This window comes from Humulus lupulus, chromosome 1 (genome assembly GCF_963169125.1).
Source record: "Humulus lupulus chromosome 1, drHumLupu1.1, whole genome shotgun sequence".
Lineage (NCBI taxonomy): Eukaryota > Viridiplantae > Streptophyta > Magnoliopsida > Rosales > Cannabaceae > Humulus > Humulus lupulus.
This window is the reverse complement of record NC_084793.1, coordinates 302,130,521-302,146,838: the sequence shown is the minus strand read 5'-3', so window position 1 is coordinate 302,146,838 and position 16,318 is coordinate 302,130,521. Positions and strand designations below refer to the sequence as shown.

The window sequence follows — 16,318 nt, the reverse complement described above, 5'->3', positions numbered from 1 at the left end:
ACCGGTGAGGTCGATAACCGAGTTTAACAGACGGGCGCAGAAATTTGTTAATGTAGAGGAAGCGAGGTCAACACTCAAAGCGACCTCGCAGACCGAAACTACAACGATAAACATTAACTCCGCCTCAACCTCGGTTGACCCTCTAGTTACACAGCCTGCCTCGGAGAATCCTTCCAAGAGAAAAAAAAGCGAGGGAAATAATCCCGAGGCTGATGGAGGAAAGAAGAAAAAAGGAGAAAGATATTTCTCCGTATATAAAGTGCATACCGAGCTCAACGAGTCCCGGGAAAACATATACCTGGCTAATGAAAACCAGGTCCCCTTCAGGCGACCGGATCCTATGAGGAATCAAAAGTCCAAGAGGGACTCCAGCAAGTATTGTCGATTTCATAGGGACACCGGCCACACAACTGATGAGTGCCGACAGCTCAAGGACGAGATCGAAGGATTGATCTCGAGAGGTTATTTCCGGCAGTATGTCAAAAACCAGAATACTGGACAGGCTACTGCCAGCCAGAGAGTAGCCGCGCTTCCGGCAACACAGAATAATAATTCCCGATCTCGGGATGAGGATAGGCCTCCACCGATAGATGGAGAGGACGTAATAACCATCTCGGGAGGTCCTCATCTCGCAGGAGGGGGCAGAAATGCTCAAAAACGATATGTGAATGAGCTAAAGACAGGGGACGGGTCTCCATATGAACCCGAACCAAGGGCACCAAAAAGCCAAAGGGTTGAGACTCAGCCTATAACCTTCACCGAGGAGGATGCCTCTCACGTCCAGTTCCCTCATCATGATCCACTCGTCATCACCCTACAGCTTGCCAACAAAAGAGTGCGCCGAGTTCTCATAGACAATGGGAGCTCAGTTAACATTCTTTATAAAGCAACCCTAGAGAAAATGGGGCTCTCCCTTCGCGACCTGAGGGCTTGTGCAACCACTTTGTACGGCTTTTCTGGAGAAGGAACCGCTTGTATGGGGTCCATTGAACTCCCTGTGACCTTGGGAGACTATCCAGTCTCGGTGACCAAGATGATGGAGTTCGTGGTAGTAGAGTTACCATCTGCCTACAATGTATTGCTCGGGAGACCCGCCCTGGTCGGGCTGGGGGCAGTTTCATCTGTAAGGCATCTAGCCCTTAAGTTCCCAACTCCAAGCGGGGTCGGAACATTGAAAGGAGATCAACTGGCAGGAAGGGAGTGCTACAGCATTTCCTTAAGGGGAAAGAAACAAACAAGCGCGCAAGCACTTGTTGTCATACAGTATAAAGACGGGACAGTTCTAAAAATTGACGAGGAGATCGATCCAAGGATTGAAGAGAAGATTGACCTCCAACCTTTGGAGGAGCTCGAAGAGGTTCAGCTCGATGAATCTAGTCCCTCGAAAAAGGTGAAGGTCGGGAAACACCTCCTAGACGAATCAAAATAGCAATTAATTTGCTTTCTGAAGAAAAACCAGGATGTCTTCGCGTGGTCCCACTCTGACATGGTGGGAATAAGCCCTAATATAGCGAGCCACGCATTGAATATAAACAAAAGCTTTCCTCCGAAGCAGCAAAAGCGAAGGCAGCTGGATGAAGACAGAAAGAAAGCACTAAAGGAGGAGGTGGACAGGCTGAAAGCAAATAATTTTATAAGGGACGCTTTTTACCCTGATTGGGTGGCCAATCCAGTGTTGGTCCCGAAACCCAATGGGACATGGAGGACATGCATTGACTACTCAGACCTCAACAAGGCCTGCCCGAAAGACTGTTTTCCCCTACCGAGAATTGATCAGCTCGTGGATGCCACGGCGGGGCATGGTCTGATGTCATTCATGGATGCCTATTCTGGATATAACCAGATTCCCATGCATGCCCCCGACCAAGAGCATACAAGCTTCATTACGGATAAAGGGCTCTACTGCTACAATGTCATGCCATTCGGACTCAAGAATGCCGGAGCAACGTACCAGCGGCTCGTAAACATGATGTTCTCAGAGCAAATAGGGAACAACATGGAAGTTTATGTTGACGACATGCTCGTAAAGTCTCAACTTAACAAGAACCATGTTGATGACCTCGAAGAGTGCTTTGGCGTGCTCAGAAAGTACAACATGAAGTTAAATCCTCAGAAGTGCACTTTTGGGGTGTCTTCAGGGAAATTTCTGGGTTTCATTGTCAACTCTCGTGGAATCGAGGCTAATCCCGATAAAATAAAGGCCCTGATTGATATGCCGTCACCTCAGAAGCATAAAGATGTTCAAAGCTTGACTGGCAGGATGGCAGCTCTGGGCAGGTTCATTTCGAAGTCAACGGACCGTGGTCTCCCGTTCTTCAACTTATTGAAAGGAAGTAAAAAGTTCGAATGGACAGACGAGTGCGAGCTAGCCTTTCAAGAGTTAAAAAGGCACTTGGCCGAACCACCTATCCTATCGAAACCTGAGACGGGAGAAGTACTGTTCTTATATCTCTTAACAACTGAACACGCGATAAGCGCGGTGCTCGTCCGAGAGGAAGAGAGAATACAGAAACCCGTCTACTATATCAGTAAAAGATTACTGGGGGCAGAGTCAAGGTATCCACTGATGGAGAAGCTCGCCCTCAGTCTGATCCACTCATCTCGAAAGCTCCGCCCTTACTTTCAGGCACATCCTATCCATGTACTGACAGATCAACCACTAAGGCAAGTCTTGTCGAAACCAGAGGCGTCTAGTCGACTCCTTAAGTGGGCTGTTGAGCTCGGACAATTCGAGATCACCTACCATCCGAGAACAACCATTAAGGCACAAGCGTTGGTAGATTTTATAGTAGAATGCACCGGTACAGCCGACGACGAAGTAACAACCACGGCCCACGAGCTATGGAAACTTTACGTCGACGGGTCGTCAAATGAAAATGGAGCGGGGGCAGGAGTTATTCTGATCACCCCTGCAGGGAGCAAATTTCACTCTGCATTAAGATTCGGCTTTAAAGCATCTAATAATGAAGCTGAGTACGAGGCTTTACTGGCGGGACTACGAATAGCAAAGGAACTCAAGGCCAGAGCTATACATTGCTACAGCGACTCCCAGCTCGTAGTTAATCAAATCTTGGGAGAATATCAGGCTCGTGGCACAAAAATGGCAGCTTATCTGGAGAAGGCAAAGTACGCATTGGAGTTTTTTGAGTTTTATGCAATCGAACAAGTTCCCCGAGAACAAAACTCAAATGCAGATGCCTTAGCTCGGCTCGCCACTTCCACTGAAAATGAGGAGCTGAATGTTGTACCCATAGAACATCTATCAGCACCCAGCATTACTGAGTCAGACAAGGAAGATGTGTGCATGATCGAGACAGAACCGACCTGGATGAGCCCGATCGTTGAATACCTCGAAAATGGAATTCTTCCCAAAGATCGAAGTCAGGCTTGGAAACTAATGTATCAACTTCCTCGTTACACCATCCTGGATGGAAGGCTATACAGAAGAGGGTATTCCATGCCATTGCTCAGATGCGTGACTCCCCCCGAGGCAAAGAAGATTATTAGAGAAGTTCATGAAGGGTTTTGCGGAGATCATACTGGGGGGCACAGCCTATCCAAGAAAGTTATACGCCAAGGATATTTCTGGCCAACCATTAAGACGGATTCTTTCGAGTTCGTGAAAAAATGTGACAAGTGCCAGAGATTCGCCACGATACCCCGAGCTCCACCTTCCGAACTAACCATGTTGACGTCCCCATGGCCTTTTGCGGTATGGGGCATCGACCTCATAGGCTCACTCCCAACTGGCAAAGGAGGAGTAAAGTATGCTGTGGTCGCGGTTGATTACTTCACAAAATGGACGGAGGCTGAACCATTGGCGACCATAACTTCGAAGAAGATCCTGGATTTCGTGGTAAAGAACATCGTATGCCGATATGGAGTGCCAAGAAAGATTGTGTCTGACAACGGAACCCAGTTTGATTGCGACTTATTTTCCAACTTTTGTAACAAGAACGGTATAATAAAGAGCTTTTCGTCAGTGGCTCACCCTCAGGCGAACGGTCAGGTCGAAGCCGTTAATAAAACTCTCAAGAGTTCCTTGAAGAAAAAGTTGGAAGAAGCAAAGGGACGATGGCCTGAGGAATTACCCCAAGTCCTTTGGGGATATAGAACTACAGCTCGGACATCAACTGGGCATACCCCGTTTTCTCTAGCATACGGCTGCGAGGCAATGTTGCCCATTGAGGTCGAAATTCCGACAATTCGAACTCAGATTTACGACCAAAGTTCCAATCATACTCAGCTCGAAGAAACCCTAGACTTGATCGAAGAAAAAAGGGAGGAGGCTCAGCTGAGAAATGCTGCTTTCCAGCAACGAACAACAAGATATTTCAATAAAAGGGTCCGAAGTCGAAAGTTCGGAGTAGGAGACCTGATTTTGAGACGAGTATTCTTAGCAACCCGAGATCCAGCAGCAGGAGTACTCGGGCCAAACTGGGAAGGACCATACCAGATAGAATCAGTCATCCGCCCTGGCGTATACAAACTTGCGAGATTAGATGGGAACCTCATACCACGAGCATGGAATGGCGAACACCTTAGACCATATTATCAATAGTGTAGGAAGTGTCGCCCGTAACCATGATTTTCTGTACTTAGTTTGTTTTTTAATTTCAAATAAAGGGTCTACTTTGTTTCACATGTAACTTATTTTTATTTTTGCAATCTCTCTTAATTTAATAACCTATGGTCACACTCATAGGATATTAAGGGGGCAACATTGGTATACATACCTCTAGCTTTAAAAAGAAAAAAAAAATATACAATACAAAAAGTATTTGGATACAACCAAATACGCGAGCTAAGATAGTTCGGACTTAACCGAATTATAAAAAACAAAAAAGTATTTGGATATAACCAAATACGCGAGTTCAGATAGTTCGGACTTAACCGAGCGAGCTTAGATAGTTCGGACTTAACCGAATTATAAAAAACATTAAGTATTTGGAAATAACCAAGTATGCGGGCTTAGATAGTTCGGACATTACCGAGCTACCAAAAACCAAAAACGTTTGGAATTAACCAGATTTGCAAGCATAACAGGTTTGGAACAAACCAGCCAAATTATCGATCAATGATGAATGGGAGCCTAAACCCGTCACAAAATATGTCGAGATCGAGGCTGGAACATCTTAAAATAGTTTCGAACTCATAACCTCGGAGCTAAGATACTAAGGATGAGGGAAAGTGACTAAAAAGATTAACCAAATCATTCATATTACATGCCATATAAGTACTTTTCAGTTCATGGTTACAGTAATGTCCGACCTTGATAAATAACGAGGTTGGAAACGGATAAATCGAATAAACTATGCATGAATGCATCGAATTTCGAGCCTAAATCCAAACTATGTTTGTATGCATAAATAAACATAACCGGTCCATCAATTATAAAAATATGCAAAATATTTCGAACCAAGAAATGTAAGTATATAAAAGAATAATAAAGGGAATTGTATCAGCCCCGTGGGCACAAGTTGAAATAATTACAGAAATAATGGGACGCAGCCCCGAAAACTGATCTCCCCGAGGTCAGATTCAAAGAAGAGGAGTCTCCTTGGCCTTCTCAGCATCAGTGGCACCGGACCCCTCAGGACGAATAGCATGACTATCCTCCTGAGCTCCCTCCGAAACAGTACTCGGAGTAGCTTTATCCTTCTCGAGCTGGTCAGCCTCTTCCTTCTCGAGCCGGGCATTCCATCGTTCGAGGAAGGACGCCTCGAGGGGACCCAAAAAACTGGTGTCCAGTTCTTCGTTATAGGCCCACATCCGGTACATGGCTGAATCGACCGCCGTTTCCTTCTTTTCTTTGAACTCAGCAGTAAGGCGGGTTTTGATATCCTCCATGAGGTCGAGGGTGACGGCCTTGTCTTCCTCGAGCTTCTTGTTGGTCTCCCGAAGCTGGATGTTGTCTTTCTTCTGCTCCTCGAGTTCGTTTTTCAGCTTTCCGAGCTCCTTGGCCATTTCCTCACGCTCCTTAACCACTGCCTCGAGCTTAGTATTCACTGCCTTCAGGTCGTCATTCGCTTTAAGGTGGAGGTCCCTCTCCTCTTGGGCGAGGGTCCTGCTCGTATGGACCTCGTTGTTCAGCTCGTAATTAAGCTGGGCAGTGAAAGCAAGAGCCTGAAAAAAGGAAGAAACCATCATTAGCCTCGAGACAGCATGAATGTAAGCAAAGGGAATATATAGGATACTTACCGCGGCAGTGTGCTCGATACTCTTCTCGTACAGGACAGTGCGGTCCCGAGTGCCAGTTAGACACTGCCACTGAGGAGCCTCAAAATTGCCGTAGCTCTGGCCAATCCGGGACATTACATCCGAGATCAGCGTAGACCCGTGAGGACCGGCAGCATTATCCACCACATACGAATCCATATGGGTGGAAATAGTTAGCTTCTGGGCTCGGGAAGCAGAAGGTCTTTTGGCGAGCTGGGTAGAAGGCATTTGACCCGCCACAGGAGGTTGGGATTCAACCACGGCAGCGATATCAGTCTGCGAGGCCGGCGCCACCACAGGGACGACGACCTGCGAGGGTGGTATCGTCGTGGGGACGTTAGTCTGGCCAGTCGACGCAACAGCAGAGCTCGAAGCCGGCGGGGGAGGAGGAGGCGTTTTCCTGGATCTCTTGGAGCTTTTCCCAGGCTGACTGGTTGTCAGTCCCCTTGCCCTGGGGCGCTTGCTCCTCTTGGCACCCGCATTGTCAATGAGGGCGTCGAGGTCGGAGTCCATGTTGCCTGCACAAGTCATCACAGTGAGTCAGTGAAAGAAATACAAGTTACTCCAACACTATATAGAGTGGTGAAAGAAAAAACCTAACTGGAACTTTCCCCCGAGATCGAGCTTGGGGACCATGAAATTCCCCCGTCTTCAGAAGAGGCGGGGGGAGGGCCTTCCCTATAAGTTGGTGATAACCTCGAAAGGTCCCTATAGTCATTGGTCCCATACTGCACAGCTATCCCATTCCACATCTCGTCTGTGGTATACATAGTGTCATATTTCCCGAGCCCACTATCAAACCTATGGACACAGTCATCTACCCAACTCCATATATAGAAGTGATATCTATCCTGTGGGCACGAGACTAGTCTATTGGGCCTGTGTTTTAATAAAGTGGGAGACCACATTCGCGAAGTAGGAAGGGTTTTACCTCCATCAGAGTCCGAACCCGAGGCTTCATCATTTGCCTTGTTCCCTGACCGCGGACTTCTCGAGCGAATTGGGAGAGGTGTTTTCCTTTTCCTCCTCGGAGGAAGGATGCCTGTGGGCAGAGGCACTTCCTCCCAGCGTTCGTATTTTTTACTGGACCAGTCAGAGGTTGACTGGCCCTGTCCCAACAAGCCACAAGCTCGAAGCTTGTCCTCATGTAACAGAAATGAAAGAGACCTCCTGCCATAAGGGAGTCGGAGCAGGCTCCCTCTGTGCTCCTTCATTGTCTCGTCGGGGGTGGGACGCTGAAAGTTAGCTGAAAGGCGAGATACACTTCAACTAAACATGGATACAAGGGCTAAAGATTCGAGCTCAAAAATAGAAAGTAACGAGAATACTTACGAATTCGCCTAAACGAACGATGTCGAGACGGGAACAGACCGTCTGTCCAGAAAAAAGCCCTTTTGAAGTCAGGGGGATGGTTCGGAAGGTCTTCAAAGATTTTTGTCTCTTTGGGATAGCTCGAAAGGTAGTAAAAACCATCTCCTCCCCGAGCTCGGGAGGGATTACTCTTCAAACAAAAGAGGTATAAAATCTCTTGGGGTGAAGGTCCTATCCACCCCAGCTCGTGGAATAAGGACCTCAGGGCAGACAGCACCCTGTATGAATTGGTGTTGAGTTGGAATGGAGCCAACCCAACGAAATCGGTGAAATCTCTGAAAAAGGACTTCAGGGGCAGCAAAGCTCCTGCCTTTAGGTGTTCCTGGCTCCAGGCCGCGTACTTCACACTGGAATCGCGGCCCCCAGGAGCGAAGCAGCTCCGTTCATGTCTTGTCGGAGCTCGGCAGTTCAGTGTGTCCAATGAGCTAAGGCCATGAAGGGCCAGGATGTCAGTTATCTGGTCGGAGGTGGTAACCGAGCTCTGGTAGAACTCGGCTTCAAACATCTCCCTCCTAGGCTGCGAAGACGAAGGCTCCGCCATTAAGGAAAACTGAAGTTCCCCCGGATAGTATGCTACCGTGACTTTTAACGCGGGGTCAAGGGGAACTGGCCTAGGTCCGGGGTTCGGCTCCGGATAGATGGCTTCCCGAAGGACCCTTCTCTTCTTTTCGATGACCTCGTCAATCTGGCGGCGATAGTGGGCTCGGATGTCTTCTTGCTCGCGTGCGATCTCGTACTCTTTAATCCGACGCTGGTTCCGGACAAAGACCGATTCCGGGCTCGGAGATTTGGGCTCGTAAGGGATTGCTCGTAATGACCCCCACCGTCTTTCCAGATTCTGTGACATCTAACGAGAAAGAAAAAATGGTGAGGGCCATGCATGCAAGGATCACGAACTCGATAAGATAAGCTCGGATAACTAAGGGCAAGAAACTAAATATTAAGACCCGAGCACGTGTTCCACAGGGAAGAAAAAGAACGTGGATGATTTTTTGAAAATCCCGAAGTTCAAGGGAAAGAAAGGTGGCGGTTAGCCAGGAAAGGGCTTTTTCGGGTTTCGTGTAATTGTCAAGAATAAGGGTTTTTACCCGAAAACTTGGTGTACAAGAATCATAGCCTAAAATCTTCAAAACCCAGAAAGTTGAAACCACATTCAAACGATTGAATCTGAATATAAACCAGAGACGAACTTCCAGAGTGAAAATCCAGAAAGCCTAAAAACCTATCGGTTCAAACCCTCCTATCGCATCATGCTAATAACGTAAACTAACATACACAGCCAGCACAATATAAAAGGAACAACAAAAATGGCGTACTTACACAGTAATGGGGAGTGCAGCGAAATCGTCGAGTGGAGAAGAGGTTGCAGGAAAGAACTCACTGAGTCGTACAAACCAGGATTCTTTTGTTTCTTCGGCCTGGAAAACATGCAATGAGCATGAACTGTGGTAAGAGGTTTAGGGAGTGTTTCTTTTTTCTGGTCTGTGATGAGAAAATGTGAAGAAGACGAAGAGGGAGTCTTGCATAAATAGGTGGGAAAACTGAATTAATCAGGAACGTTGATTGAAATCCTCATCAGATCGAATGGAGGGGAGTCGATGATGAGATAAGCGCCGAAAAGCTGTCAGACGAACGATCGTGGGCATGTTCCCAAGGTACTCAAGTACCTAAAGTGAGCAATACCCATCTGGCACGTGTCCGTTTTTAAGAGAGTGACAGTATGGTTCCCGAAAAAAGTAGTTCAAAAGTTTCCTTCTCTTAGGATTCGAACAAATACTTTTGAGGGGGCAAAATGTTATACCCAGATTTCGAGCTGTAGAAAATATGACCTCGAAAGCTGAGTTCGCATTAAATGGTCTCGTGAGGGTTAAGGGTATGCTCTACGATTGTAAATCGGAGCCTGCAAAGTGTGATACAGACCTCGAATATGGTGACCTCGAAATGATCTCGATCTCGAAGGATAGCTCTGTGAGCCCCTCATCTTCAGAAGCAACTTCGGAGCAGGGATCTCGAGCTCGATATGCCATCTCGAAAGAAATGTAAGCTCGGGAAGTGTCAGCGGCTCGCACAATGACGTGAAGCCTTGGAGATACGCAATGACTACCTTGAATGTCTACAAGTGTTGTAGATATGGGACATGATCCTCATTTATTAATGTAAATCCCCAAGAATCGTGGGATATTATTTGGTCAGTTATGCGTTTCCTGGTCTTCAGGGACGTTTCCTTTTATATCTGATTATAGGCATTTAAAGCCATTTATTTTATTCACAAAAGAGTAACTACCCAAAATATGTGGGATAGTATTCTGCATCCTTCTCTATAAATAGAGAAGGCATGCACCATTGTAAAGGATGGAATTTCTGATTCTTGAGAGAAAACTCTGGAGAATTCATGCTAAAGGATTGTTCAGAGATAATCTTGAGATTAATAACAGAGACTCGTGGACTAGGCAGATTTAACTGCTGAACCACGTAAAAACCGCGTGTCTGATTCGTTTGTTTGTTTTAGCCATTGTCTTTAATTGTTTGCGTGCTCTCTTCTTTTATCTGTTGACGAAAAGCGGCGTCAACAGAGAATAAGCTTTACAATCATCTTAATTGTTGGGAATATGTTATATTTCTTATCGTCGAATGTTACGAGTGGCATGAATTTAGATTTAGGACGCAAAAAATGTAGGTCCTGGAGGTTCTATCAAAATTTGTTTTATCAATTTATCGGGACTGAGTTAATTGAGATTTTATTCATTTAAATGTTGTATTTTTAATTTTGAGAGATTAATAAGAATTTTCAATAATTTAATATTTTGTTATAACTAAGATTTTTCTTTAGGTAATAAGATTGACAAGTCTTTTTGAACTCACTAATACTTTATTACCTTTTCTTATTTGTTTGAGATTTCCTTTTGTTATACTTTTTTTCTATTCATTTATATAGTTTTATTAAGTTATTATTGTATTATACTAATTTATTATATAAATGGATATTTGTAGCGAAAGTATTTAAGTTATACAAAATTTTCATCTCAATCTTATATGGTTGATTTTATTTATAAAGCAATTTTAGTTTAGTATGCCCCCCTATGCTAGATAGTAAACTTTATTTTTCTTATTATTTTAATTTTATACTTGTAATAAATACTTACTTAAAAGATGATTTATTTAAACGATGGAGGTGTTAATAATTATATATATATATATATATATCTTTATATATTATAAATATTAGTTTAACTGAAGTTGGTTTCCATTAGATGTAACATTTTTGTATTATTTTCTAACATCGTTTGTTTTAAAGTCATCTAAATAAATTAAAAAATAATAAAATAATCTAAATAAGGTAAATAAATTGAAAATGAAAATAAAAGGTAATAAATGAGATATAATAATTTCTCACCATATATTTTAAAATTTCATATTAAATTATTCATTCAATTGTGTTTTCAAAACTATAACCATAAAATATTTATGTGTCTAAATTTATTTTTTTCTTTCTTTATTAATTATTTATTTTGTCACTTAATGTATTTTGTTATCCAAACATATATGTAATAGTGACATAGAGCATAAATATACATTTTTATTATTTTTTTCGTTTAGTTTTTTTAATGAGAAATTACTTATTTTAATTGTTCTAGCCATTAATTGAATAATATATATTTATATATAACTTTTTATTATCTTAAATTTTTTAAATTAAATAATTAAAATTGATCAAATAAACTTTTTAAATTCATAGTTTTATTTTAGAATTTCTTAATATTTTATTACATTGAATATTTTTTCTAAAAGAAATTTAGAAAACAAATAATATAAAATTAGATTCACCACATATAATATATAAATAAAAATATAAAAAATACCAAAATTTAAATTATGAATACTAAATTTCAAATTAATAAACAACATCAAATAATTTTTTAAATAAAAAAATAAAAATTATAGACAATGTTTTGACTTTTAATTTTTTTCAATATATTTGTGTCATTTTTTTATAATATATGATATTTTACTTATTTAAAGTTTAAATGATAATTAAAAAATATAATAAAAATAAATTAATAAATTTTATAAATAAAACTAAACTGTTATTTTTACTACTAATTATATAAAACTTAGGTTAAAGGAGAGGTTACACCTTATATTATCAATCTTTCCTATTCATCTCATATTTTCTCATTATTTAGTTTTCTCAATTAATTGTTTTTAGCATTTATCAATAAAAAACATTTTTTGTTCTATTTTAATACAAACAATAAATATAATAAACACAAAAATCTTCAATGAAAAAGACTTTATATATTTTCCTACACTATATATACTATTTTTTTATTCTCAAACACATCATTAAACAAATACAAAATTCTTTAAATGCATATAATTGTAAAGTTATTATACATACGACACCAACAGCGATTTTATTTTCTAGTGATTATTTTAATACCATATAATATAGAATGATTATTGAGGATTAATGTTCGAAAATTCAATGTGAACACAAAAAGTAGAGGGATATATTGTCCTGTTGTTATAGATGAAACATCTTCGATGGTTCCGCCGCAGCTAAATACGATTTGGACTTCTTCACTACTGACTATTGTCTTTAAAAAAAACAAAAAATAGAGAGAAAGGAAAGGATAATAAATAATAATAATAATTGTGTATTTTCCAAAGGGACAAAGTCGCCGACGCCCTTGGAGACTTTGACTCTTTGAAACGAGTAGATATTGAGAAGAGAAGACACTTTATACAACAATGTTAGTATACTGTATACTTCCCAACCCTTTATGAGTTTATTCCATTTTACTTTATTTTCAAGCCTCTTCTTTTATCATCAAGGCTTCGTCCATTTTCCGTATGCGCAGTCTTTGTTCATCTGGGGTTTTGAAGAGATATAGCTGTTTTGGCTTGATTACTAGAGTTATGTTTAGATCTTCGAATGGAAATGAGAGAAGAACTCCACTTTGTCTTTCTAATTGAGCTGAATTTCAGGTAACTCAAGTCGACCCTAGTCTTTCCCATTGAGCACTCTCTCTCTCTCTCTCTCTTTCTCTTCTTGAAACATTTTCAGCTTTAGATTTTCGATTTTTTCCATGTGGGTTTCTTATTACGAGTGAAATAGCATCTGGGTTTTTAAGATCTTGTCGAAAAATCGGAATTTTGTGTCTTCTCTTCTTCAATTTACTAAAGCAAAAGGTTTGACCCGAGTTGGGTATCTAGGATATATCTTCTTTTGGAAATTCAATAATTATTTAGGATTGTTTAAGCTTTAGCTGAGAGATTGAATTGAAGTACAAACACAGAAACTTTTTGGGGAAGGAGGAGAGGTTGATTTGATTCAAGTGATTCCATAAAAGATTCAGATTCTGGGTCTTTCCCATTTCTTGGTTTTTTTCTCTACAAATGATGGGAGGGAAATCTAGCAAACCGTCTAGTAGTGATTCAGTACAACCACAACCACAACCACCACCACCACCACAATCACAACCACAACCACCGACGAAGCCATTGACTCCACTCGAATTCAGTAAAAGTTCACAATTTGAAATCGATCTTAGCTCGTACGCGACAGCATGTAAACTCGACCCTAGTCTACAGCCATTTGATGCTGTTCTCCAGGAGCGAACTAACAGAGTCATTGGCACCCTTGCCACCGGACTTGAGGTTAGGTCCTTGTCTTTCAACTCGCTCAGGGAGATGACTGATTGTTTGCTTGAGATGAACCAGGAAGTGGTGAAAGTGATATTAGAGGAAAAAAAAGATATATGGAACAATCAAGATATGTTTTCTCTTGTGGAGCAATACTTTGATAACAGTATCCAAACTTTGGATTTCTGCACTGCTCTTGAGAAATGTCTCAAGCGTGCAATGGGGAACCAGCTTATAATTCGAGCTGCGGTTAGTAAGTTTGAGGAAGAAACAGAATGTGGTTCTAGTGGAAGTAGTAGTAGCTTTGCCAAGACATTACAAGAATTGGGTCGGTTCAAGGCGGTCGGAGACCCTTTTACTGAAGAGTTCTTTGCTCTATTTCAATCTGTATTTGGGCAGCAGTTGACAATGTTGCAGAAGTTGCAGCACAGAAAGAAAAAGCTTGATAAGAAACTGAAATCTCTCAAGACTTGGAGAAAGATATCAAATGTTATTTTCGTGGCAACATTTGTTTCTGTGCTGATTTTCTCAGTGGTGGCTGCTGCCATTGCTGCCCCGCCTGTTGTTACAGCCCTTCTTGGTGCATTGGCTGTCCCAGTAGGCTCGGTTGGGAAATGGTGTGACGTGCTTTGGAATCGGTATGGTAATGCTGTTAAAGGACAGAGAGGACTAATCAGCTCAATGCAGGTTGGAACTTATGTTACACTCAAGGATTTGGAGAACATTCGGGTGCTTGTTAACAGGTTGGAAATTTTGATTACAGAACTGATGGGGTATGCTGAATTTGCTCTTACTCAAGATGACGCCTTGAAGATCGTTATAGACGAGATCAAGAAAAAGCTGGATCTGTTTACTGAAACCACCGAGAGTTTAACTCAACAGAATGAGAAGTGCATTCGAGAAATAACAATGGCAAGGAAAGTGATCATACAGAGAATAATTAGGGATCCATCAAGTTAAATGGCCAGAGCTTCTCTGGTTCCTGTTTTTTTGCAAATTATACATTTTTAAGGTAAAAATTTCGCCTTTGTTCTTGGGTCAAAAACTTGTTTGATCTTTCATTTAGGTGAAAATTGTATCATCATTGTTGTTGTTTATCAGGATTATACTTTGTGTATTGAATATCAGAAAGTTTTTATGTAGAAAAATACCCATTTTCTCTGATTTAACTTTAATGATTGATTTGGTTATGCATTGCTTTATCACTAAATTTTTGTAAACAAAATAGAAACTGTTTTGGAAGGAAAGAACTATTTCCCACTTGAGTTTTTTATTGGAGTTCTTGGACAGTTGTTATCTTACACCACAATTTACATAGCTGACCTATAATGATTCTCTTCTTTAGCGGGGTTAAAGTGGAATTGAATAAATTCCACTAAGGAAACTCCACTAAGGGGAAGAAAAAAAATTAAAAAGGAAGCTCTTGCTTCCATATGAATTTGTTAATGAAGAACAAATAGTCACACGAGTTGTTGAAACAATATTGGGAAAGAAAATAAAATACTCTTGTAAGTTAAGCAAGTGATGAATTCAGTTTCTTTTATCTCAACTCATTATTACATGGGTGACTAACCAGAGTTACCTGGGTGACAACCAAACCAAAAAGCAAATGGCATTTCTTAGTTGATTGATTTCCACTATGATTTAAAACCTTTTTTTTTTTTTTTAAAATCAAAATAAAAAGATAGTTGCTTTTAATGATAGGTATAATTTAACTATATACTATATTTGAAATAAATAAATAAATAATTAAATAAAACACATTAACTCTTTTTTTTAACTATTTTTTTTTTCTTCAATTTTAGGATTAGCCTAGTTTTATTGAGAACTTTTAGAATAAAAAAATGTTAAATACTCATTTTGTATTATGTGTTTTATCAAAATACAACTTTGGTATCCTTTGTTTTTTATAATTATCAATTTATACCATCTGTTTGCAAAAACTAGATAATTTGTTACCCTCTATGAGTTAAAATTTTTAATATTTCCAGAATACCCATCATTTAATGATTTATTTGATTTTATATTATTTTATTATTTTTAAATAATTTAAATATATTTTCAAAATTCATAAAATAAAATAAATATTTAATTAAAATTTTAAAATAATTTTGTTTCAAAAATAAATTTGATTAATTAAAAAAAATTGTAAAAATTAAAATCTTATTAAGTAACTTTAAATAAACTAAAATTTTAATTTAATTAACAAATCAATCTAAATTCGAAACAAAAAAATATGAGTGAGATTGTGAGGGTGGGGAACTAAGAGGTGAGGGTGACATTGAGTGAAATTTGAGTTTTTTTTTCTTCATTAATTAAATTAAATTAGATTTTAGATTTATTAAAAGTTAACTAATAAGATTTTAATTATTTTTTTAATATTTTAATTCTAATTTTGTTTGTTTTTAATTAATTAAATTTATTTATTAAAATTAATTATTATAACAATAAAAGATAAAGTACTGAATGAGTATTTACCCTGCATAATAAATCGTAAAAATCTTGAGTTACCAATGATGGTGTCGGCCAAAGAAACTTTACTGTCATCGTGTAGTATAGTGGTAAGTAGCTTGGTTAGAGTTGTTCAGAATAACTAGAAGTTGAGTGTAAAGCGTTTTTTCTTGCTTATTGAAACTTGCAATAGGTTTGTATGGAGTGGCTGTGTCCTATTCTCAGATTATTTGATGCTGTGTCAAGCCATAGCTAATCACACTGCACACTTGTCCTATTCTCTCAATTTACCAAGCTAAGTTTCCTCTAATTTGGATAAGTGGAAATAATAATATTAGTGCTCACACACTAGCTAAGTGGGCGGCTAATTCTAATGTTAATGGAATTTTGAACTTTTGGGAGGTGATCCCAGTGTGATCACCATTTTACTTTCTGAAGTTTAATGTTAGATCCGTTTATTTGAGAAAAAAAGAAAAAAGAATAACTAGTGTTGAACCTCCTCTTCCGGTAGACGATCAATTTTTAGGGGTCTTTAACTACTCAGGTCATGTGGATAGGATTAATGGCACATGTGTCCAAAATTTTATTGGGCCGAGGTTATGTAGCAAGGAATGGGTTACTGAGCAGGCCC

The 16,318-nt window shown here is 39.9% G+C and overlaps 2 protein-coding genes across 2 annotated transcripts; one reads left to right on the top strand and one right to left on the bottom strand.

The window, feature by feature from the left end:
- Positions 1–5,133: 5,133 nt before the first annotated feature.
- Positions 5,134–6,565, bottom strand: LOC133780362 (uncharacterized). The gene is made up of 2 exons (XM_062220156.1): positions 6,202–6,565; positions 5,134–6,126 (listed from the first exon to the last, which is right to left on the bottom strand). The coding sequence occupies exons 1-2, from the start codon at positions 6,445–6,447 to the stop codon at positions 5,542–5,544; spliced, it is 831 nt and encodes a 276-aa protein (XP_062076140.1). The 5' UTR covers positions 6,448–6,565; the 3' UTR covers positions 5,134–5,541.
- A 5,666-nt stretch (positions 6,566–12,231) lies between these two features.
- LOC133812576 (UPF0496 protein At4g34320-like) lies at positions 12,232–14,405 on the top strand. Its single transcript, XM_062246349.1, has 2 exons — positions 12,232–12,344; positions 12,453–14,405. Exon 2 carries the CDS (start codon positions 12,991–12,993, stop codon positions 14,194–14,196), a length of 1,206 nt encoding a protein of 401 aa, XP_062102333.1. The 5' UTR covers positions 12,232–12,344; positions 12,453–12,990; the 3' UTR covers positions 14,197–14,405.
- The last annotated feature ends 1,913 nt before the right edge of the window (positions 14,406–16,318 follow it).